The sequence below is a fragment of the Ursus maritimus genome, unplaced genomic scaffold (genome assembly GCF_017311325.1).
Source record: "Ursus maritimus isolate PB19 unplaced genomic scaffold, ASM1731132v1 scaffold_22, whole genome shotgun sequence".
In the NCBI taxonomy this organism is placed as follows: Eukaryota; Metazoa; Chordata; class Mammalia; order Carnivora; family Ursidae; genus Ursus; species Ursus maritimus.
Genome location: NW_024424675.1, coordinates 17914462 through 17940167, shown reverse-complemented (window position 1 = coordinate 17940167; position 25706 = coordinate 17914462). Strand labels below are relative to the sequence as shown.

General features: G+C 46.5%; 1 protein-coding gene across 3 annotated transcripts in view; it reads right to left on the bottom strand.

The window, feature by feature from the left end:
* SLC23A2 (solute carrier family 23 member 2) overlaps window positions 1-25706 on the bottom strand; it is a 130750-nt gene that overhangs the window by 45150 nt on the left and 59894 nt on the right. For all 3 annotated transcript variants that reach the window (XM_040638001.1, XM_040638003.1, XM_040638002.1), the window contains 3 exons: window positions 9109-9207; window positions 2665-2781; window positions 510-667 (listed from right to left, as the gene is read on the bottom strand). In XM_040638001.1, coding sequence (XP_040493935.1) covers window positions 510-667; window positions 2665-2781; window positions 9109-9207 — 374 coding nt within the window. The remainder of the gene's footprint in view (window positions 1-509; window positions 668-2664; window positions 2782-9108; window positions 9208-25706) is intronic.

Genomic DNA, 25706 nt, shown 5'->3' with positions numbered 1-25706 from the left:
AGGAGCTCAGCCCAGGGCGAGAGTGCGGGGCTCAGAGGCGGGCCCGGGTGGAGGGACAGAGAGCAAGGAAGAAGCCTGGGGGGGCGGGTGCAGATTTTAAACAGGACGTGGGGCTGCGGCCTGGCAACACGGAGGAAGATGTGAGGTGAGCAAGATGGCCCAGGGGGCACAAAGTGGAGAGCAGAGCCACCCTAGAGGCAGGGAAATCAAGTAGGCAAGAGAGTTCTGAACTAAAGGAAGGGGGGCAGGAAGGGGATCCTGGAGAGAGTGAGACCTGCCCGCTAGGGATCAGGAAGGAGCGGAGAGTGAGCCCGAGTCTCCAGCTTGCATACCCGGGGGAGAGACGGGGCCCTCCACCAAGAAAAGAAATATGGGGATGGGGGTGGGCCATGGCCACCAGGATGCCCCCTCTGCCAGCTCCAGCCAGTCCTTCCAAGCAGCCCCAGGGGAGTGGCCTGGCTCCATGCCTCAGGGGGCTTCAGCATCCCAATTCGGCACCCCAATCTCACCTGCATCCAAACGTTGTCTGCAGCAAGGTTGTGATTCCCACGCAGAAGAAAATGGTCCCGATGAGCTGGCTGGTGGCCCACTGGTCGTACCCCACACACATGGCGTCGGCCAGCAGAAAGGGCACGGCGATGGTGCCGCTGAAGCACGTCAGGTAGTGCTGTGGACGACAGGAGGCGGTCGGGGGGAGAGGAAGGCTCCCTCGTGTTTCTGTCTGATCCTGTCCAAACACGGCCCACGGGAAGAACCTCCGGTGTCCTGGGTACACTTGCCTACCCTGTGCCCAATCCTCTTCCTTCTTCAGCGTTTCTCCTTTCTGGTACGCCTTCCTGTCTTACGGCTCACCTGAGGCCAGGCCTGCACAGGTGAGGTTTTATTTATATAACTCTGAGAATACCTGCTTTGTTCAAATGCTCTTTTTAACATCAATTGCTAAAATCGGAGATCCTTTTCTTCTAATCTGTTGACATGAATTGCACTGCATGGGACCATTCTTGAAACAAGCCTTCGTTAGTCATGCTAGGTTTTTCTTCTGGGATGTGATTTGCCAATATTTTATGTGGCATTCTACATCTGTATTCTTGAGAAAATCAGTCTGCTTTATTTATTTTTAATTCTCTCTGGTCTGTGGATTAAAGTTACATAAGCTTCAATGCACAGGGTGTTTCCCATCTTTTTTTAAGGTCTGACATTGTTTGACTACCATCAGGAAGGGTTATGGGTGTGTGGAAGCTGTGGGAACCCTCCAGAAAGTGCCCATCCCCCACTCCTCCTTTGGGGCCCAGCCCCCACTCTTACAGCCCCTGGTGGGACATTCCTGATACTCCCCACTCACATCCCTTCCTCCCAGAGGTCTGTCTGTTCAGGTCCCACTTCTGTTCTGCAAACTTCCTACTTCCCTTCCCAAGTTTCCCATGTCTGCTCATGTTTGCCAAAATGGGTTGCCTACAGCCCGACACTCCACTATACAACACTATTAGGCATTCCAGGCAGGGAACAGAACGTTCCCGGCCGGGACTTCGCAGAGCTGCTCACAAGCTTAAGCACTGCAGATCGTCAAGAAAGGCATGACACATGCAGGGTTTCCCCACCCTATTTGACCAGGGAATACTTCTAGAGACAGCTGTAATATAAACATTTCCAAAAGTTGAGACTCCTGAACCTGATTCAGGATACTTAGCCCAAGCCAAAGACCACGAAGCTCCTTTGGCTGTGACTCCTCCTTTATTAGACACCTTTCAGTCCAGGTGACCGAGTGCTTTGATGCCTGTGTGGGAGGTAGGGGCAGGTGGGGACAGCGGTGTGGGGAACCAGACCAAAGCCTCCGGTGTCGGCAGATACAGCCCCACCTCCAAGTGACTCTCCTGTCTGGGCAATGGGACCAATTTTCTCAGCATCTGAAATACCTCAGGCTGAACAGCCCATTCCAACTTGAGAAAGGAAGAAAGGAAAATAAAATCTCAGAACAGAGTCCGGGCGAAAACAACCAAGGCAGACACAGGCCAGGGGGACAGGGCCTCCCAACTTGTAGTTCTCCAAAGGCCCCCCTCCAACCCCTAAGTGGGAAAAGGGTACTGAGAGAGGGGAGGAAAATACCCAAGACGTAGGGGCCCTGCGTCAGCCTGTGTCACCTCCGGCCTGGTGTTCCCCACCCCCACCCCCCCGCCGTCTGGTGGCTTCCCCCTGTGCTCCCACGGCCATCCACAGCACCGTCCCCTTCCCGTACAGAGAACACCGAAACCTCCCACGTACGTCCCAGCCAACAGGACACTTCTTAGTGTCACCCGTGTTTCATGGCAGCACTGACCACGACTGGACTGCATGCCTACAAATGAAGATCAACACTTCTCTTCCCTCCCCACTGCGTTCTCCCCTCTTCCTGTATCTCTACAGTCCTTCCTCCTTCCTGCCACACCACTCATCTCACTCATTCCTTGAGCCTTTTCCCTCCTTCAGGCCCCGGTCAACCTCTTCCTCCTGTGCTTTTCTTCCTTTCACTACCATGAAACGGATGCTAACTAGTCCCAGTCATCATTCTTAAAAGAGTCATTTATAATACAGCTGTCCATAAATAAAAATCAAAATTGAATTTTTAAAGAATCCAGACAGACAAGTCGAACATCTGCTGGTGGTTACATCCTAAGGGACCCATCTTACCTGTAACCCCAGAAATATGCACAGGTACCAGGGGGGGACGTCTTCTATGGTATAAATCATGTCCGATCTCTGGGGGTCTAGACTGCCAGTGCTATCCAAGGTTTCGGCGAGAGAGCTCTGTGAGCGACAGGGAGAAAAGGAATTGTTTCATAAAAGCAAGGACCAATAACAAACTCAGCTCAGTACAGGCCACTGTTACTGAAAAACAACTTTATATAGTGGTGGCCACTTGCTTGTAAAAATAAGCCCTGGCTGCCTTTGATGCAATGCTCAACACAGTCAGTGAGACAATCTGTCCTCAGAGTTTGGGGGCTCAGCATCCCTTGTCACTGACCCATCCCCAAGAGCACCCAGCTTGCTCAGTTTCCACCCCTCAGCCTGGGGACCCCCTACGTGCTCCCAGGTTGGGCCCACAGAGTGATACCTTTGCATGAGCAGTCCTTGAGTGGTGCCCCAAAGGAAAAAACGTTATAAAACGCTAATCGCTTTTAAACAAAGAGCACTAATTTGTCTCTTCTACTCTAACCCACCCCTGCAAGGAAAAAGAGCTCTGTATTTAAAAAAAAAAAAAAAAAGTCCTACACGAACACCACCGCTCAAACACATGGTGAGTGAAAAGAGCAAAATTCAAAAAGACAAAGATATGAGGATTCCAATTTTGTTTAAAAACAGACTAAAGATGTATTTATAGTTTAGGGGACGGTGTTGTTTTTTTTCTTGCCTTCTCTTCCCCCCACCCCCATTACTACGGACTTTTAAAAATATTAAGTGTTGCATGCTTTTTGAGCCAAAATCTTCACAAAGACTGGACACTTTGGGTTATAGTCTAGACGTTTTCACAGCCAATGTCTGCACTATTTCTCAGCTAAACAGAAAACTCAAAGTAACCTTAAATTCTCCCACATACCCTCAAAACTGCTCTGGGTTCTAAAACTCTATGAACAATTTCTTTAAAAAAAAAAAAAAAATGCCCATCTTGGAGTCTAAGTCTCTTGTAATTTAAAAAAGTGCCCAACAGGAAACACAAGTAAAAGATGTTGCACAAAAAAGGATAATGACCTTCCGACTATATCCAGCCCTGCTTGCTCCCTGTTGTCCATAGATACGGTCCACAGAAGGAGAGACTCCCTGTCAATCGATTTCCTGTGCAGAGGTAGACAGGGATTTGGGGGCCAAATACCCTTGCATAAAAGTGGCGCAATTCAGCCTCACCTTTTAAAGCCTAAAGGTAAATAAATGTCTGAAGTAAGTTGACATTTGAGCTAATCCAAACGAGAACTGAGGGTGACCTTTCGAAGAACTTTTTCTTCCACTCTAAACAACGGATATTGGCAGATCTGCATTCCTGAATGAGTTATAACGAACTGCGTATGCCTTTTAAAATTTTGTTGGTAGGGGTGGGAGAGAAAGTACATGCGTGTGAGAAGTGCGGTATGTGCTAATGTGCAGGAAAGGATTAACCCAGCAGGCTGGGTTGTCCAAGCCCCCCTCCCCCCATTTCAAAAAATGGCTCGGTCCTTGTCCTTGCCTGGCAATTGGGAGACAACCTGTGAATTCTCGGAGTAGCCTGTTGTTGTTTTTTTTAAGATTTTTTTATTTGTTTGAGAGAGAGAGGGAGAGAGTGAGCGGGCAGGGAGGAGGGAGAGGGACAAGCAGACTCCATGCTGAGTGTGGAGTGGAGCCCGACGTGGACCTGAGATCATGACCTGAGCCAAAACCAAGAGTCAGATGCTAAACTGACTGAGCCACCCAGGTGCCCCATGAACTATCCTGCTCTTAAGAGTGTGTCTAGGGGCACCTGGGTGACTCAGTCAGTTGAGAGTCCGACTCTTGGTTTCAGATCAGGTCAAGATCTCATGGGTCATGGGATCTGCCCCGCATTGGGCTTCGCACTCAGCACCAAATCTGCTTGACATTCTCTCTCCCTCCCCGTCTGCCCCACCTACTCATACACTCACTCCCTCAAATAAATGAATCTTAAAAAAAAAAAAATAAAAAGAAGAGGAATTAATAAGCTTTTAAAAGTCAGACTAGAACAAGGAAAACATGGGGGCGCCTGGGTGGCACAGCGGTTAAGCGTCTGCCTTCGGCTCAGGGCGTGGTCCCGGCATTATGGGATCGAGCCCCACATCAGGCTCCTCCACTATGAGCCTGCTTCTTCCTCTCCCACTCCCCCTGTTTGTGTTCCCTCTCTCGCTGGCTGTCTCTATCTCTGTCAAATAAATAAATAAAATCTTTAAAAAAAAAAAGAACAAGGAAAACATGATATAGGAACAAATACAAGAAATAAAAAAATTTCCAAGAACTAAAGGATATGTTTGCAAATCAGAAAGACCCATCAAGTACTCAGTGAATTAATGAAAAATTATTTAGATATTTTGGAAGGCAGCCATGATACCACCAATTTTGCTCAGACTCAGATATTCTGAAACTCAATAAAATAATCAACTGTATTAAGAAAGACCTGAAAACAGAAATTTAAGAACAAAGGGAAATAAAACATGTTGACAGAATTTGGACAGAATTAAAAAAAAAAAGGACTAAAAAGTGGAAGTGGTAAGAGCACAAGAGAAAACAGACATGAGTAACAGAGTAAGGGTCACAGGCTGGAAGTGGGGGGGGGGGAAAGAAATCAAACAATGTAAGAGAAAAAAAAAGATTAGAAAGAAATGATAGTTAGAGAAGGCAGGCAAAGGAGATCCAAAATAGGTCTCCTTAGAGCCCTCAAATAAGAAAACTGGAAGAACAGACTGAGACAAAAAATAAAGACAGAATTCAAGACAGCTTTCCTAAAGTAAAAGGCTCTTTAATGCTAAATACTCCAAGTGTCAGAAAACAGTGACCCAGAACATTCAACATCAAAACATAGTAAAGTTACTGAATATCAAAAGATAAATAAAGAATCCAAAATACAGAAAAAAGATCAAGATGCTGATAAAAAGAAAACAAGACTGGTCTGATTTCTTCACAACCACAATCAATACCAGAGAATCAAAGAGTAGCAACAAGGTATGGCTCAATTATTCTCTTATCTTATCTACTACACAATTTTCCAAACATAGACCAAGGTGGAAATATGGAATGCCCACCCCATTTCTCTCTCCAGCTTCAAAAATTACCAACGCTGTATTCTCGTCTAATCTATTCCAAGGGAACTTCCTTTTTCAAGAACTGCTGGTACCTTAATTTTAAAGAGAATCCACAAGGACCTCAAGTTTAAAAAGGTCTTTAACTTTAAAAGTAAATCTCAACATTATGAAAATAAGTTTATCTTCTATTTAGCAAACTTGGTGACAGTTGCAACCACACAGCTGTTGAAAAATGGGCAGCGAAAGACCCCAGTGCCAAGCCAGGTGGGATATTCAATGGGTACACATTATAACTAGTTCACTTTTGACTATTTTCACATTTTGGCAATCTCTGCTTCCTAAAAACCTCGTGCTATTTTACATTCTCCTGTCCTCTGTGCAAAGGCCCTAGGAAATTACGTGTTGTGATAATCCTGTTTTACAGATGAGGTAGACTCTGAGGGGCTGAGCGAGTCACCCAGGAGTTGAACAGACAGGCTGTCCACAAAGGCTGCGTTTGCCCCATGCTACACGGCCTCCCAGAAAGAACAGGGTTGCTTTTACGAAATTACCAGAAAGAACTGACTTTCTGAAATTGTGGTTAATAGTGATTTGCCCCATACCACTATGACCACTTCATATGCTCCTATAAACACATTTTGTGGGTAATCTGTAAAACAACAAAATGCTGGTATTTCAATGGGAACATCTAAACCGTTTACTTGGAGTTACTTCATTCTTGTTCCAAATACCCTCACTATAAACAAAGTTCAATTCCTTCAACATCCCTCATAGAAGAATCCCAGTAATACCGAGGTCAAGTTCGGAAGTACTGGGCATGGGTCCCAGTGCTATTTTACAGATTCATGCGTGGTTCGTGACTCAAGGCATTATCCTTCTGGTCGTTTCAGGAATAAATCCCTTTGAGCACAATCCAAGATGGGTATTTTGTAGTTAACACCGTATTACCCAGCATTTACCATAAGGAGCTCAAGAGTATTAAGAGACACCAGAAGTCAAGTTCTGTATAAAGTAAGTGAAAATATGACAACTAATAGCTTGCTATAATTAGGAAAACAAACATGAATATGGAGAACCCATGGGGTGATCTCTCTGGCCCCCATTCCTCCTGTCTCTCCTGCAAGGTCCCGGTGTTAATTCACGGTCAAGTGTTCAGAGACAGCCTTTCCATGCCCTCGAAAAAGCAAGACCCAAAGGGGAGCATCCTCTGAAGTGTTCTTTGCATGAATTCAAGACAGCCAAGGACCTAAATTTCATCTTCTTTTTCTCTAAAACAGGGATAGCGGCAGTGCCTCTCTAATTGGACTGTGGTGAGGGCTAAATGTGACCCGTTGCTTGAATCATAGAGCCCACGGTCTGGACCATTAGCACCCTTTAATACATGGTAGCTCTTCTCCCGAAACCTGTCATTTCACAAAATAAGAAAAGCAGCCAGTGAAACAGGAAGGTATCCTATCTCACTAGTATTCAAGGAAATACCAATGTATCAAAGTTTAGACAGTGAAAAAAGATTTTCAAACAGGTAAATAAATGTCTAGCACAAATGAGCTAGACATTTTTCCTGCCAACAATTCACTAGCATTAGTAAAAGGTACTGCTAGAGATGTTAAAAAAGCCCTGAGTGTTAATGCTCTTCACTGTTCATTTCAAAGGATGACCATCATTTCCTGGATAATGGAGGAGGAAATCCAAAATCATGACAGCCTATACCCGGGAAATTCTGGTGACTCTGATTAAGGGCCCAGTACACAAAAACTGGATACAGCCTGACAAGCCTGTGAATTCAGAAGCATTCTGCTACAAGATGTACCCCTTGGATGCTGAGACCCAAGCAGGCCAGGTGGTGGCTCCTGGCTCAGATCCGCTCTGTGGGCTGTCTCAGCTGCGGGCGTAGGCATCAGTCAGCAGTGGCTACCTGAATTCCTGCACTCTGAGGAGCACCTCAGAATCCAAGACCAGAGGAATTTTAACATCTCAGCAGGAATCTNATTAGCCTCCATTAAATTTATAATAGCTTGACCAAAAAGCAATATTGCTCAAGATAGCCAAAAATGGAAAAAAGAAACCACACAGACGCAAAAATTCGATTAGTCCAGAATTTCAATAAAATCTCCTTGTTCTTTATTATTACAGTGATTTCACTGTAAACTTCTAGTGCTAATACCCCAGCTGGGTACTATTTGCATGTATCAACTTTCTAGTGGTCTGTTTCTAGAATATTAAGCGTACACTACCTAAGGTACAATCCAGGGGCACCTGGCTGGCTCAGTCAGTAGAGCATGCACCTCTTGATCTCAGGGTGGTGAGTTCAAGCCCCACAGTAAGTGTAGAGCTTACCTTAAAAAAGTACAATACAGATGTTCTAGAATATAATGCTTCAGTATAAAAACTGATTAAATTAGTAAATTTTCACAGTGAAAATAAAATGTGCTTTTAAAGTCTACCAAATTGGGGTGGCCTGGGTGATTCAGCCTTTTACACATCTGACTCTTGATTTCAGCTCAGGTCATGATCTCAGGGTTGTGGGATCAAGCCCCGAGTAGGGCTCCTCACTGGGCATAGAGCCTAAGATTCTCTCTCTCCCCTCCCTCTGCCCTGCCCTCCTCTGTCTCTAAAAAAAAAGAGCCTACAAAGTAAACCTCAAATGAAATTAAGAAGTCTTAGAGCTGCCATGTAATCTGGAAATATCCTATTGCCAAACTTTTCATGTATTAAGCATAGTGACCGACCCAAAGTAAAAAAAGAAATCAAGACATCTGGATCCTCTTTGGGCAGGCCTTTCCGGGCCTCTGTGAATAGGGTCACACGGACAGACCTCAAGGAGATGGGATGAGGCAAAAAAAAGATTCTCCCTGCCTCAGCATGTGATTTCCATCACTCTGTTCACTGTCACAGTCTACATAAGCCATCTACTGGCTTCTCTTATTCTCGTTTCCCGCCAACGGAGCATGTACCAGGAACAACACTAATAACCACCTACGTGACCATTCCGTTTAATCCTAACAAACTGAACAGATGCTGACATTTGCATTCCCATTTTGGAGAGGAGGCACCTGATCCCCAGGGAGCTTACAGGATCTGGGTCACACGAGCACCCAGACCCGAGTCCAGAGTCACACTCTGAACCACCTCCCTCAGCACCCTGGCTGAGGCCTTTGAAAACAAGGACTTCTATATGGGGCTCCCCTTAACTGCCATCAAGACAACTAAGTCACCTCCGCTCCTCCTCATCCCTTCTATTCCCATCATGAAGAGCACACACCCACTCAGGAGGGCAGAGACCAGCTCCCAGGAAGGACGGTCACGCCCTGTACGGGGCCAAGGACGCAGGGAGGAGGCTGGGGCAAGGGGCTACCTTTTCTGCGATGCCGTTTTCCGTCGTGTAGATTGCCATGAGCTCGGTGTCTTCGTTGTCCTGTTCACCGCTGGACGTGGCGCCTCCATTGATCACCACCTGCAGAGACACACTTCATTTACGGGCCGTTTCACCGCACGCCGCTGCGCTGTGGGGAAACAGACCCCCAGAGCCTTTTGTAATGTTCCTGACAGACCCGGGCTGTGTGGGTTTTGCCTACCAAATCAGCCAAGTTTCGAGTTCTCTTAAAGAAAACTCCGGGCAAGTGTGCGCTGCATCAGCGACCGCGTGTTTCTGACGGGGGAGAGAAAGGCACCGCGGGCCCCACAGGGGGAGGCCGGAAATGGAGCACCCACAGAAAGCCCGGGGAGCGGGGCCCGCAGCACCCTTCCAGGCCGAGGGAGGCGTGGCTGCGCGCCCGAGCCGCTGGCTCTGGGCGGTGGGAAGCATCCCGAGCTGCCTTGGTCAAGACCCCTTCCCAAGTCACCACATGATGACGATTCTGCGTGGTGTCCCCGGGAGAAGCAACTCGCGCGCTGCGGCTCACCCAACGTGCTGACGTTTCCCCCCGTGGTTACTATGCAAACTAGCTTGCCGGCCCAGGTGCAGGCAGGCGGTAACGTGTGGCATTGGACGGGTGTAGGGGCTGTTCATGCTGACAAAATCTAGTTTCTGGGGGGCGCCTGGGGGGCGCAGTCATTGAAGCGTCTGCCTTTGGCTCAGGGCGTGATCCCAGCGTTCTGGGATCGAGCCCCACATCAGGCTCCTCTGCTGGGAGCCTGCTTCTTCCTCTCCCACTCCCCCTGCTTGTGTTCCCTCTCTCGCTGGCAGTCTCTTGCTCTGTCAAATAAATAAATAAAATCTTAAAAAAAAAAATCTAGTTTCTGGGCCCTCAAAGTAAGCACCAGAATTCATCACCACCCTTCATGCCTGCCCTGGTGAGGCACATGGAGTCATCTTAGGTCCTGGAAGCCCGTACCAAGAATCTTAAAATATTTTTACTCTTTAGCCAGAGGGCTCCATTTCTAGGAATCCATCTTGAAAAATTAATCCTGAAAAATAACTATGCATGAATAGCGGCACAACTACATTTTTAAAACACAAAGAAAAAAAGACAATGTACATAAGAAGTTTAACATCTGGTATTATAAAGTACACTAAAGACAAGTAAAAGATGAGTAACGGGGTAAGAGATGGTCCAGCGCAACTCCATAGCCCACAAAGGCCGGTATCAGTAGTTGGTAAAGAACACCTGCAGATCAATAAAACAGTCCACAGGAAATGGGCAAATGATAGGAGGCTACAACTCACAGGAAAAAATTTAAATATCTAAAACACACGGTTAGCTGTCCAACCTCATTTAAAATTATAGAAATGAAATTTTTAAAAATTTTTCATTTTTTAACATGAATTAGGGGGATATTTAAAAGATAAATCTATTGACCAGGGTATGAGGAGAAAGCTACTCTGAGTTATCAGAGAGATTACATTCTTGGTGGACTGGCTTTTTCTGGAGGGTAATTTAGCATTGGAACAAAACAGACATTTTCTTGCATCCAGCAACTGCACCCATAAAAACTTATCCTCCAGAAATATCCACGCAAATGCTGTGTGCATTCAAGACAGATGACTGATATTTAAAATGCCGAATCCTTGGAAACAACCTAAGTATTCATCAAAAAAAAAAAAAAAAAGACATTACAACCAATGGGGGGAAAATAAAGATGAACATCGTGAGGTATGAGATATCCATTTCAAAAATAATGCTATTAAAAAGAACTAAAAAGCCATTAAAAAAGAAAAAAATAAGCTAATGTACTGATGAGGAAAGAACTCCAAAAGATAATGTTTCTTAAAAAAGTCACAGAACAGTAAGCCTAGAATTATCCTAATTATGCTTAAAAAAAATCTTAATAACCTCCCTGTCTTGAACACTTGGGAAGAAAGGATGCAGAAAGGCCCCAAACCGACAACAGGAAGGCTGCCCTAGGGACAAGGAGTAATGATGGGCCCACCTTTCATTTTTTACTCCCAATCCTCCTTTAACATTTGGGTCTTTAATAATCAGCATGTATTTGTGTGTTATTTGTATGCTGCTTTTTAAAGCAAACAATAAAAAAGATGTCCACCAAAATATTAACCGTGGTTGTCTTTCATCAATGGGGCCGTTTTCACCTTTTCCCCTTTATGCATTTTGGAACCTCCTACAATGAGGACAACTACTTTTTACAATGGGGAAGAAATTACAAACACTAAAGGTCTAATAAGCAGCACAGCTCAGATTGAGGAGGTCCAAAGACATTTCGATCCTTTTTGAATAGTTGAAGAAATTAGGCAGTGAAAAATTAAACTTCTTATACAGATTAATAACCCAAGTGTGAGGCTACGTTAAAGAATGCCAGAGATCTGCACTAATTAGTACATAATTTTTACAGGGCACCGTTTTCTTATGGCACTTCAAATAAAGATTTATTTCTAGAACTACCTATTAAGTTGCGAGACAACTTTTTACACAAGCTCCCTGGGTTTGGGACATTTGTTTGCCCGTAAAACCAGAGGCCAGCAAGATATACCTTCCCAGCCAAGTTCAAGTCCATAACAGGAAACTCTTACTATCAGAGCCACGCTCCAAGTTCTATCACAGCAGTGCTCAGCCCACGGAGACGCCAAGACGTACACACACTCAGGATGAACTCTCTTACAACAACAACGCTCAGTTACTAAGTCATCAAAGAAACCCAGATCTGATTTGGAGTCCTATCCTGGCTAAAACCCCCTTCATCTGCACTCATGGCCAGCCGCCCAGGGGAAAGACTGCGGCTCCATGGGGACGGGGCTTCCTTCAGGCTGATGAAAAGGTTTTGGAACTAGGCAGTGGTGATGGTTGCACAACACCGTGAATGTGTGTAATGTCATTGAATTGTTCACTTTAAAATGGTTAATTTCATTAACTATTTGTGTGAATTTCACTTCAATGATTTTTTTGAATTCATATACCGGCACCAAGCAGGAGATTTTGGCAGGATTTATCAATTCCCACGCCTTTTCGGACTTACTCCACACACACACTCACAATGCGGTAAGTTCCATAAGATGCAAATGCTGCCCAGCCCAGGCAAAGGCTCACTTACTCATTTGAGGAACTGTCTGAGCACCGGCTATGTCCAGGCCATGAAGATGCAGTCCTGCCCCGCCCCCACAAAGAGCGCCACCTGGAGTGGGTGCCAGGCTCAGGAATTCTGACTGGACACAGGGCCCCCAACAGGCAGCCACGAAGCAGTGGCAAGCACAGGTGGGCCACATCGGATGTGCCCTGTGGATGGCCGCTCTGCCAGCAGTGGGAGTGAAAGGGCGAGGTGCGGTACAGGACGTGGCGACGGGAACAGAGACAGGCAGACCTTTATGCGGCTGCTGCCAGGCACTAGAGACAGTGGCCTGGGCCAAGGTAGAAACAGTGCTCTGGGAAAGGTAGTATGGTTCAGGAGAGAGCAGGGATGTGGCCCTAAGTCCCCTGGAGACTGCCTGGATGGGAGCACACATCACAGCTGCTTGGGGTGGGCCCCTGGCAGACAGCACTGCAGTCCAATGGGCAACACACTAGCCCTGCACTGAATGTCGGGGCAGGGGGAAAGCATCCAGGCTGCTGTCCAGTTCAATCGCCTGGGCCCTGGCTAGATGTGGGTCCCAGCCCCAGACTGGTGCAGAGAGGGGCAGGGAAACAAAGTGGTACAAGAGCAGTTTGTAAGCCAATCCAAAAGGTGTCTGATTCCTAGAAATCACATAGGACCCTTACTCTCCCAGGCTAGTGTAGGACGTTAATTTAACTATAAAGATGACTGGCCTAAATCACCTAACCACGATCTCTAACATATTTCCACAGGTCAAGCCATCCCTGGGGAGCTTGGAGCCCACTTCCATCCCCATCAGCCCCCCGTTCGAGAGCTGCACTGTTGCCCTCCACCCATGCCACCGTCATCCCAAGGGGAGAACATGTCCTGCTCCACTGTGTCCTGGAAAGTAGGAGGTTCTGGAGCAAGGGGCAGATGAACCAAGTTTCTACTGAAGGGAGAGGGGGATCTGGCACCGGAGAGAAGTGAAGGCGACGGGAGGTGGGGACGCCCACTAGGGCGCCCTTCTGACCCACTGCCTCTACTGCATGTGCAGGAAATGACCAAACATGACTGAAAAAATAAAACGCTGGTTTGTTTTACTAATATGTTTCCTTTGGTTTATTAAATTAGCTATTCTGATGATCTAGGGGTTTTTTTAAAGCGAAATTTTAAAAAATCAAATGTTAAAGTCTGTTCTTCAGGAAAGGCACAGACTTTTTTTTAAGAGAAAAAGGATAAAAAAAAATGTTCCTGATACTATCAAAGCTTCACATTTTTGAACCTCTCAATATTACTTCACTGGGAAATAAAACACGAGTTGGGAAGCTTCTTAAATGTAATAAGACAGGTTTTCTTTTGTGTTATTAATAGCATGGCCACTAACAATGGGATCTTGGCATCTTTCATCTCAGGAAACTGATCTAGGTTTTATTAAAAAAAAAAAAAAAGATTATTTTTGGAAACAAGATGTCCTTTCTCCCCCCCAAAACTATTTGAAACCAGACTTGATGGCTTTACATTTTTCCGCTAAACCAATATTGTATAATCAATCCATCAGCTGTGAAGCAAGCAGGTTTTCTCTGCCTACATTTGCCCAGCTAATGGCTTATTTCAAATATGCAAGGCTAGTATGGTCTCTGTGTGGGAGAGTGTGTTTAGTGCTCCATAAACATGTCTTTCTTACTCAAGTGTGTTATTTCTAGTAAACAAAGACAATAATGCTAACGTACTTGTTTCTAAACAGTAATCCAGAGATGGCCAAATATATGGGAAGCAGGAGAGAGGCGTAGTAACGGAGCCATGTCACGCTGAGGGTCAGTATCACAGCAATGTCCATTTAAACCGACAGCGAACGAGCCTGTGTTACTCACACAGAAGTTACAGTGAATGGCAGCTGTGGACACCTGCAAGTTGAAGGGTATAGGGACCTGGGAAACCTTGTGCCTCTCACCAGAGGTTCAGAACTCAATCTATCACCTATTTGGGGTGTGGTATAAAGCACCCACCACTATCATGTGTCCAGTAGCTAAGTGAGCCGTTTTCTACTTAATCGCTTTCAAAGTAAAAATGAAGTAGCCCAAATTAACTGTTTTCTATTCTTTTAATAACAAGGTAGCACTATTCTTACCCTCCTACACGCACAACGTGATTATTTCCACTAGTACCCATATCTACAACTAAAATGTGTTTAAAGAAGGTATCGGGGAGCCCGTGTGGCTCAATCAGTTAGGCTTCCGACTTCTGATTTTGGCTGGGGTCATGGTCTCAGAGTCAAGGGATCAAGCTCCACATCAGGCTCCACACTGGGCATGGAACCTGTTGGTATTTTCTCTCTCACTCCCTGTGCCTCTGCCCCCCACGGCACTTGTACTCTCTCTATAACAAAAACAAAATAAATAAAAAGATAGAGGTATCAAGATTAGTGTTTCTCAGCCTTTAACCCAAACCCTTTTTACAAGAACATAAAAATCTCCCACCTACTTTCATTATTTGAAATTTCAAAATTAACTACCATGAAAAATAAATCAAAGTATTATACAACATATGCTAAACCCCCAGAGCTTGTCGATCTTACATTATGATAATCCAAAATATACAGCTGATAGAACACTAGCAACCCTGAAGCTGTCTGAGGCAGCAAAGTCCCTAACCCTGTCTTCACTGCTTCCTCAAATATGGCAGCCCCCATGACACTCTTCAACAACCACTAGCGCAGCCTCCTTCACTTGCCCTGCCCTGCCAGGGCTTCTTAGGGCAGCCTCTTCACTTCCTCAGCCCTCTCCAGAGCGCACCTGGGCACGCAGCAGCCAGAGTACCCTGGGAGTTCCAGGGACGTGTCCCCTGCCCCCCAGCATGACTTGCCCTTCGAGAGGAGCCAGAGGTGCCTCACCTCCCCCCGGTTCCAGCCCTGGCCCCGCAGCACTGGGAGGGCTGATGCGCCTGTCGGTGGCCCACAAAGAAAACCTTCTGCGCTCCTCCTCCCACACATGCCATGACGATGGTGATGGGGACGGCTAATGTTTGCTGGGCACAGATTCACGCCAATACTGGCACTGGTCTCCTTTCAGATCCCCTGCCGCCCATCGGCTGATCTCTGGTTTAAGGCACATAGTGGAGACGCAGGAGGTAAAGTGAAGCAAACATTTATTCACCGCCTACCGTGTACGTGATCTGATGTTGATACGCATGATCTCGTTTACGTCTCAAACATCCCAGATACAGGCAAGGAGGCTGTGGCTGTCCGTAGTGCCAGGCACAGCTCCGGCTGCAGTGCTGCCGGTTCTCCCTCCACCCCCTCAAACTGCTACCTGATCAGGGANNTTCCCTACAACTGTAACTTCTAATAGGTCTGTGGCATTTCTGACCATCGGTACAGCTCAACATAGGTAAAGGGGTGGGGGTAGGGAAGACAGACATTTGCAAAGAGTGAACGGCCAAGGAACACAGGAAAAAACGTATTCCCCCTCATTAAAATTCAAAACTAGTACGCTTTGCAATAAGGTTAACATACATTAATGGCTAACATCTACTCTGGCAAACACTGAGAAACAATCTAAGATCCCAATGAAAGTGCAAAAGATCCACAATTTGCTATTATGTCACAATTACAAATTATGTGTTCAATGGCATCAATATGCCAGGCTAGAATATGAAGCTAAAAGGCTTCATAAAGCAGCGTGTGTGTGTGTGTGTGTGTGTATCAGAATTTTATAAAAGAACTACCAAATATTTGTTTCAAATCTCTAGAAAGAAATATACCAAAATAGCATACTGTTTTTCTGGCTGATGGGATTCTGAATGATTTGTTTTTCCCCTCATTACATCGTTCTATAGTTCCTAAATTTCCCACAGTGAACATATTTCTCTTGTAAATAAAGAAGTTACACAAATAATGAAACTGACAGAAAAGAAACCTAAGTGAACTATAAGAAACATCAAGGAAAAGAACACATTGGTTTTCTTACTACTCCCATTTTATTCCAATACCACATTTGTACCATGAAGCCCGGGGAGAAACGTGGATGCTTTAGAACCCATAAAATTAAAAGGGGTGGGGGAAATAAACACCGGGTAGTTAGGGCCACGCGACTGCCCACAGCCTATCTTCCTCCTCAGGTACCGTATCAAATTCTAACAGGAAATAAGCTTTCTCTCCACCAGAATTACGGACTTAGATTATGGTAAAGAAATCTATCTGAAATACCTTACCTCTAACTGTTGAAGTCAGGGATCCTGCCTACCTAGCTTAGGTAAACACAGGTTAGGAGTGAATGGAGAATTTAGAGGTAAGGGGCTCAGGAGGTGTAAAAGCCTACAAGAAAAAGAAATCTTAATTAGTCTAGGAATGCAAAAGACACAGGCAGGAATGCCAGACAGGGCTCGGATAAGAACATGGCCGGGAAGCAGGGAGACCAAAGACCCATGTTGACTTATGGACCAAAGAATGCAGTGGCCACAGGGATGGCGCTGATGGTGGGGGGCTTGATCGGGTGGGGAAGGGAAACCTGGGTGGCCTGTTGTCCTCCCATCACATCTGGCAAAGCTTGGAGCACAAAGCAAGCCTCAAATAAGACCAGAATGGACAGGATGTGCTTTAAGGCCCAGATTCTGTGGATTTGGCCACAGCTAAAATGCTCCTCAACTTTGTAAACCTCCTCTAGGAAGTGACTGCACCAACTCTGTTATTTTGTCATCATTTATACCAAACTGTCTGTGTCCCGACTACTAGGTGGTAATGTTTTTATATTATGAACATCTCTCATTTAAAACTGGCTCAGTTGGTTGCACATCCAACTCATGATTTCAGCTCTGCTTATGGGGTTGTGAGGTCGAGCCCGGCATTGGGCGTGGAACCTACTTAAGATTCTCTCCCCCTCTCTGCACCCCCCCCCCAACTCACCAGCATGCTCACTCTCTCTCTCTCAAAAAATAAAGGAAGGAAATGAAAGAAGGGGAAAAAAAACTACCAAACCTCTATTTGAATTAAAAGCTGAAATACTAGGGCACCTGGATGGCTCAGTTGGTTAAGTGTCTGACTTCCACTCAGGTAGTGATCTCAGGGTCCTGGGATCATGCCCCATGTGGAGCCCTGCATCCACAGGGAGTCTGCTTCTCCCTCTCCTTCTGCCTCTCCCCCCATTCATGCACGCGTACGCTCTCTCTCTCTCCCTCAAATAAAATCTTTAAAAAAAAAAAAAAGCTGGGGCGCCTGGGTGGCACAGCGGTTAAGCGTCTGCCTTCGGCTCAGGGCGTGATCCTGGCGTTCCGGGATCGAGCCCCACATCAGGCTCCTCTGCTATGAGCCTGCTTCTCCCTCTCCCACTCCCCCTGCTTGTGTTCCCTCTCTCGCTGGCTGTCGCTATCTCTGTCGAATAAATAAATAAAATCTTTAAAAAAAAAAAAAAGCTGAAATATAAATACTCAAAAAAACCTCAAAACCAGAGCATAAAAATTAATTTTTAATAGGGCACCTGGCTGGCTCAGTTGATGAAATATAAAACTCTTATTCTCGGGGTTGTAAATTCAAGTCCTACTTGGGTATAGAAATTACTTAAAAATCTTTAAAATTAATTTTTTTAAATTAATTATTTTAAATATTTTATTTATTTGAGAGAGAGAGAGAAGAAGAGTGAGCACAAGCGGGGGGGGGGGGGGCAGAGGGACAGGGAGAAGCAGACTCCCCGCTGAGCAGGGAGCCCCATACTGGGCTTAATCCTAGGACCCTGATCATGACCTAAGCCAAAGGAAGACATTTAACTGACCGAGCCACCCAGGTGCCCCAAAAACTTAATTTTTAAGAACACAAACGCCAGAAAGAAGGGAAAGACTCTCTCACACCATGCATCAAAATCATTTGCATCCCATCTTCTCAGTGTTTTCACTTCAAAGCATGTTATCAGGATATCCCCTTTCCTAAAATATATTTTCCAACTGATAGACTTTGAACAGAAAAGGCTGCTTATCTTGTGTGTGGGGGGAGGCTGCTTATCTTGGCTCTTCCATTTTTTACCTGTGGAGAACACCCCCTCCCTTATCATGGCCACGATGTAGGAGATTCAAGCTCTTATCTTACAGAAAGAGAGGAATTAAACCAGCTCTCTGGGAAACTACAACAAACATAACTCTCTTGATCCTCTGATCATTCTCAGAATCACACACTGTTGATCCCAAGATCTAATTATTCTTCAGAAAGAGAACATTTCCCAAGACACCTATCATTACCATCCAACTGGGACTCTCGGTTTTAAGATCTAACAACTCCGAGCCCTCTATTTAGGAATCCACTAAAAGAGACCCCACAGCACCTGGCATTCAAGTCACGAGAACGAGGGTGTTTTCTAGGCTTCCATACTGTTGTTGTTTTTTTTTTTTTTTTAAACGGAACTATTTGCACCAAATCTTGTCCCTTCTTTTCACTGCTGAGGATGTTCAAATCTGCCATCACAGAGTCAGGGGCTTAGAGGAATCACATGATGTGATTTCTTTACTCACCCATGTCTGCCAAGATTCCTTCTCTTAAAGAAGAAAAAGCAAGAGAAGGGAGGGGAAGGAAGGGAAAATGAAGACGGGACAGGAAAGAAGGCGCACCTGTCTCCTGGCCGCGGCGGTCTACACAGCATGGCTCTGAGCTGCTGCCCCCCCAACCGGTACATCCAGCTGGACCAGGGTTCTCTTTCTGACTGCTGTATCATGACCTCGTTTCCCTTCTCGCAATCCATCACCTTCTCCTACTCAAGGTTTAAAGCTTCCTTCCTTTACCAACAACTTGAAAGACAAGGACAATGTCTTTACCGATGCTGATAAAATCCCCAAATCAATGGCAAACAAGGAAAACCCTCCAATTCTCTGGTTTGCTGGACTGTAGAAGTGGTCAAATCTGGCATAAATCTACAGCAAGAGATTCATTTGTAGTAATTCTAGAAAGTGAGGGGAGGGGACCCAACTATATTTTCTGATCCATTTCATTACCTTCCAATTCAAAAATAGTCTTTCTCTTTTAAATGTTTTACTGTGTTTTCCACATTTCCTAATGTGAACAGGTATGACTTTTACAACCAGAGCAGGGGTCTTTGTGTGTAAGTCTAATCACATGGAAGATTTTCCAAAAAGTTTCTCTGAAAGAGCTAAAATGTTTTCCACTATTTGACAGACTTATGCTTGGTTGTAATCAAGGTCACCGTATAATTTATTATCCAAACCAGGCCCTTCTAGGAGTATAGGGAAACTGGATGGACGTGTGCACAGGAACAACAGACCTGAGCCAGGACTCCCCCGGCAAACCAGACTGTCAGAGAGCCTGCGTGTGACCTTCTTACAAGCCTCTTCCTACCTGGTGACTTAGGAAACGGTCTTCTGTGCTNCACGACGCCAGTGCAACAGTGCTCAGAGTGGGTTTCAGCTGGTTGCTCTGCATAACGCAGCAGGACCTGCACCCTGGCTGACAGAAGACGAGAGGAGGGAAAAGATTTCCCAGGTGCCAAGGGATCAGAATTTCCCTGCCTGGAAATGGACATAAAGCATCACAAAAGAGGACACTCTAACTCCTGAACTCCATATTTTATCAATTCCTTACTTCCCCACATCAACTTAAAAACAAACAAACAAAGCCCCGTTGATCTGTGTGCTTATTTCGTAGACCCCCATCCCCCCCACCACATATTTGAAGCTGTCCTTGCCTGCCCTTCCTTACTTCCATCCTCCTGAGTCTGTGGGTACCTGGGTTAGCTCTGCTCTGGGGCCCGACCCCTTCTCACCAACCCCACACACCAGCACTCTGGCTCGAGCCACTGTCAGCTCAGCTGCCCTATGGCAGTCAACTCCTGACTGGTCTGCTCCCCGCTCGGCAGCCACAGAGCACGTCACTTTTAAAACTAGGCGGAGTAGGGGCGCCTGGGTGGCTCAGTCCGTTAAGTGTCTGCCTTCGGCTCAGGTCATGATCCCAGGATCGAGCCCCGCATCGGGCACCCTGCTCGGCGGGAAGCCTGCTTCTCCCTCTCACACTCTTCTTGCTTGTGTTGCCTCTCTCGCCGTCTCTGTCAAATAAATAAAATCTTTAAAAACAAAACAAAAACTAGGCAGAGGATGTCACTCTGCTCAAAGCCCTCCGACAGCTTTTCCTCAAAGTCAGGAAAAGCCAAAATCCTTACCAGGACCATGCGGCCTATGTCATCTATGCAGAGCCCATCTTGCCCTCTGTCCAGCCACACCACCTCCTCAGGGTCCCTCAGACGTTCCAGGCACCCCCTGCCTTCGGTGCCTTTCTTTGCACCTGCTGCCCACACACCGTCATGGTGGGCCTCCCTCAACTCCCGCCGGCCCTCACTCAGGGCAGTCTTCCCGGCAGGCCGAAGGTGCGATGCCGCACCCCCGGCAGTTTCCACCCCACTTGTATTTATCAGTATCTAACATCTACCCATCCGACTTAGCTCTAGCACGTACTGCCTGCCTCGTCACCAGCGGGCAAGCTCTGTGGGGTCAGAGACGTCTGTCTAAGTCACGCTGTTCCCCAGAGCCTGAAACCTGTGGCAAGCACTCCGTACATGCTTTTAAAGGATACGCTACTTAATGGCCCGTGGGTCCTAAATGATCCCTGACTTGACATTCTATTCCTCATTATCCCTCTTCCTTGATTTATTTTCTTCACAGAATTTGTCACCGGTGCCGTCTGATGCTTCTGCTGCTTTGTTTATCGTCCACCTCCTCCCACCCCTGGAAGTCAATTCCAAGAGCGCAGGAACCGGGCAGGCACGCAGCGAACAGCTGCTGCAGGCGAGAGGCCCTTTCCCGCCTGGCTTCCCGGACCACGAGCCGCTCCACCTGCACCGTCAGAACGCCCTGACTGCGCTTCCTATCTCCAGAGCCTTCCTCTCACAGCACCCACGGCAGGAGTTCTCTGCCCTGAAGCTCAAGCAACTTGGCTACGATCATGCCTCGGCTCCCCGGCTGCCCACCCCTGTTCCCTAGATTCTGACTGTACTACGTCTGGGCCCAGAACAAGATACGGCCATGCCGTTCCCCAGCTCTTCTCCGTCCTCTTGAGCTGCTTCACCGAGACACTTTCCAGGACTCTGAGGCCATCTCCCCTGAGAATCTTGGACAGGCCAGGCCCACCCTATGCACATGGCTGGGCAGGGGTCCCTCAAGGGCGCTCTCACAGCACCCCATGCTGAATTCAAACCCTGACATCTAGGGTTTGATTGCATACTTGACCTCTCTCTTCTACTGGGCCGGAGCAGCTTGTTACCGAGTCTGCGTGGTGCCCACCCACTGGGGGCACGGTGGGTCCCTCCCATTATACGGCTCTGAAGAAAACACGCGAAGGGAAACTGCAACAAATTATGTACTTGTATGGGTGATGAGTATTTCTCCCACCCTTCCATAAAATTGAACCTAATGAAGCTACTCCTCAGTCCGTACCCCAACATCTCCAGACTCCGTGGTCTACTCTCGGCACCCAAGAGAGAAGACCCCAATGTTCTCACCAAGACTATTAGAAGCAGCAGAAGACACAAAACCTTAGGGAACCTTCAACACGTCTGCCGGCTGTGAACTTGGCATTGGAACGCCAACGTGCTGAAACAGGCTGTACTACAGGTGGGCCTCTGCCAACATGAAGTTCAGGCCCTTCACTTGGTTTCCCCTGGACAGCCCTCCAAGTTCAGATGACACAGAACTCTCCACGTAGAACTGCAGACCTTTTCCTGGCTGTCCTTCCTGGCCTGTGCCCTTAGGGTATGACAGTTCTTCAAGATTGCTGTTTTTCTGGTTCTAATTTCTGGCCACGTGGCATTCACTCGTATTACACATTTCCCAGTTGCCTTTAAAAGCACACAAATTTGCCAAACGAGACTCCCGTGGGATAAGGAGATCTTTTGTTACGTTTCTCTTATTTAATACCAACTCTGATCACATGATCTAACTTCTGTGAATGCTGGGGCTTTGCAAAGCTCTTGTTCTTACCGTGACCTATTCGTTATTCTTCTTCTATGTATGGATTTACTCTTTTTCTCGTTAAAGTGTTGTCATGGACCTTTGTTTTACTCAGTTTAAAGAAACTCTGATTCCCGGGGTGCCTGGTGACTCAGTGGGTTAAGCGTCCAACTCTTGATTTTGGCTCCAGTCATGAGCTCAGGGTCATGAGACTGAGTCCTGTGTTGGGCTTGGCGCTGGGTATGGAGCCTGCTTAAGATTCTCTCTCCCTCCCGGCCTCCGCTTACGCACGTGTGTGCTCTCTTAAAAAAAAAAAAAATGAAATAAAATATAAAGAAACTCTGATTCCCTTTCTATGTGAGTTTCTATAAAAAAAAAAAAAGTCACCTCTTGCCACATTTCAGGAAGCTCTTATCCAACACAGGATGCCAAAGAAAATCTCTAATGATAAAATCCTCAGCACACCGCCACCGAAGCCCGCACCCCTACCCTTGGCAGCTTGCAACAGCAAACCCTCCCCAAACCTCGTTCGAGGAGCAGCCTCCTTTGGCTCCTGCTGTCCCAGCTCCTTGCACTCCAGGGCACCAGTCTCTAGCACCATAATAGCCGACAGCCTGAACCCCAGCTTCTGATTCCAAAGCAAACATGAAAGAGCCTGCATTTCAGAGTCTAGCAAGGCCTTGACCAGCAAGTAAAAAGAGATGGGCTAACCAGTAGCCTTGTGTGGCTATCAGGCTCTTGACCAGGGCAACTGAGGAACTGAATTTTAGATTTTTATTTTAATGAATTTAAACAGCCACATGTGGCTAGCAGCTATTGCACCGGGCAGCACAGATGCAGGGAAAAAGACAAATACCATTTTTCAGTGCACGAAGGGGCCATGCTATAAGGACAGGAAAAAAACAAAACACAACCAGAATCACCAAGTCAGCCAGATGCTTACGGGGACAAGTAACTGGAGGCCACAAGAGACCGAGCCCCCGTTTCCACCTTTTACTCCTGCCAGAGCAGCTCCATTGCCACCCACCCCAACTCTTTCTAAGACCATCCCCAAAAATATCTGTCAAACTCAGAAGATCAGTGGGCACCGTACCTGTCATCAGTGTGCTCCTGTCTTGCTCACCCAGCGGTGAGCTACCTGCTGCCGAGACTGTGGGATCCAACGGAGATAAACTTGACTTAACACAGCATGTGAACTAGACGCTCTGGGCAAACCCTTGCATTTCACCCTCCCACAGAACCACTAGGAGAGTCTATGAAATTAGTGTCTAGACCTTGTGGGCCGAACGAGGAACAGGGAGACACAGATGAACACGCCAAGACAGAGAGGCAGGGACCAAAATAATCCTACCAGTTGGACAGTGGAAAGAGACCAGCTCTGCTCCAGCCCCCTAGACTATCCTGTTACCAAGCAGATCATGCAAAACAGTCTTCTATCTTCAAGTTTTCTAAGGCACAGCAACTTCATTGGTGATGAAATACGGGCAGTACAGTGTTCCTATTTTTACTATATTATAAAATATTTCCTACCAAAACTTTCTACAACCCCAAATTCCATCACATGAACTATTTCTTGACATTCTTTGACAGACTTTTGTTTTCATCTGTTTGCCTTCTGGTGTTTTGCCTTCTGCTTTCTCATGAGCTCTGCAGGAGTTCATGTGAACACACTTCCTGACATCCCTGTTTCCAAGTCATCCTGGCGGTTCGCGTGCTGACCCTCCATGGCCTCTCTCCCTGGCAGTTCTCCCCTCCTAGCAACTTGATCCCATGAGGCCAACTCTATTACTCCTCTTTCTCATCCCCTTTTTAATATTTACCTTTAAGCCCGACACAGGGGGGAATATTCTGCAAGTTCCCTAACAAAACTGCTGTAGTGTTAAACCAACTTTATATTCACATTATATTTACACCCACCTATACATTATGTCCCCGTTCCCAGCTCCCATGCACTTGCAGGGACTCCTAGTGAAGAGGGATCTGGAAGCTAATGCTATGAGGAACAGTTCTTCCCAGCCCCACTCCTATAAATAATGGTAGAGGGAAAACCCCCGAAACAGACAAACCTTTCTGTAACAAGAAACATCAAGTAACAAATAGGCTGACACTGGGCCTGGCCAGGGTCTGAACCTGTAGACCTCAGTCAGGCAGCCCTCAGCTCCAGCAGGGAGATGGGGACTTGGGGGCCCCCAAACAAGGGGGATGAGAACCAGGTCCAGGGGCGCCTGGGTGGCGCAGTCGTTGAGCGTCTGCCTTCGGCTCAGGGCGTGATCCCGGCGTTCTGGGATCGAGCCCCACATCAGGTTCCTCTGCTGTGAGCCTGCTTCTTCCTCTCCCGCTCCCCCTGCTTGTGTTCCCTCTCTTGCTGGCTGTCTCTCTCTCTGTCAACTAAATAAATAAAATCTTAAAAAAAAAAAAAGAACCAGGTCCAGTGCTCAAAGCCAGGGCCCAGCAGGTCATGTCATGGTTGGCAGCACTGGGGGAGAGAGTCAGACCTCCACCGTAAGGCCCAGTTCTGGACTGGACCCAGGAAGAGAGAAGGCAAAACCACAGCACCAGAAGCCGGGAAGGAGGCGGTGGCGGGAAGAGGGAAGAAAATCTCAGAAGAAACACTCAGAAGAGGATTGTACGCCAGATGAAAACAGAACTGGAGAACTACTTTAAAATAATTACATTAGGGTCCTCAGTGATTGAAACGAAGAAACATTTTTAAACAACACAAACACATATAAGAAGAACCAAAGATAGGCAGGAACGAACCAAACAGAAATCTCAGAAATGAGAACTATAATCCCTGCAACAAAAATTCAACGTAAACACATGACTGCCCATAAGGAATTAGTAAACTGGAAAATAACACTGGGGAATCCATCCAGAGGTTAGCACTAGAAAAATATATCCAAACCATGAGAAAGCAGTTAAAGAGAAACAGAGAGACGGGAAAACTCTAGTGTGTAATTAACAGAAGTTCACCCAATAGTTGAGAGCAAAATACAGTTATTTTCAGATGTACAAAGACAAAGGTAGTGACCTTTCACAGACCCTCAGTGTTTTGCTTTGTTTTTAAATGAAAAGCAATCAGAGAGGGAGGGAGAGGGAAACCAACAACAGGGAATAATAAATATGAAAACAGACAGCATGTACTGTGGCTTTAACTAACTGTAGAGTATCACAATTTGAATATGAAAACAAGTCAACCTAAAACTCTCTGCCATAATGACAAGGCAGGTGGGAGGGGAAGGCCAGCTCAAGTTCATGTCTCTCCAGTGGATGGTGGGGGTGAATGGTGTGCTGGGCTCTCAGGCAGGAGAGACAAATCAATACCCAGGCACGAAACTTTCCTTTTCATTTTTCAATGACCATCTAATTTAAACTTGGAAAACCACCTTGCCTCTTCCTCTAGAAAAACTGTCAACCCTAAGCCTTCAACACAACAGAAAATCCAGTGTAAAAACTTCACTTTATAAAAGGAAGAAAGAAAAGTGACGTCCGTTGTAAAATCAGTGGGACACTGCTCTGTGAATCAACAGGGTAAAAATCAAAATGTGAATGCCAGTC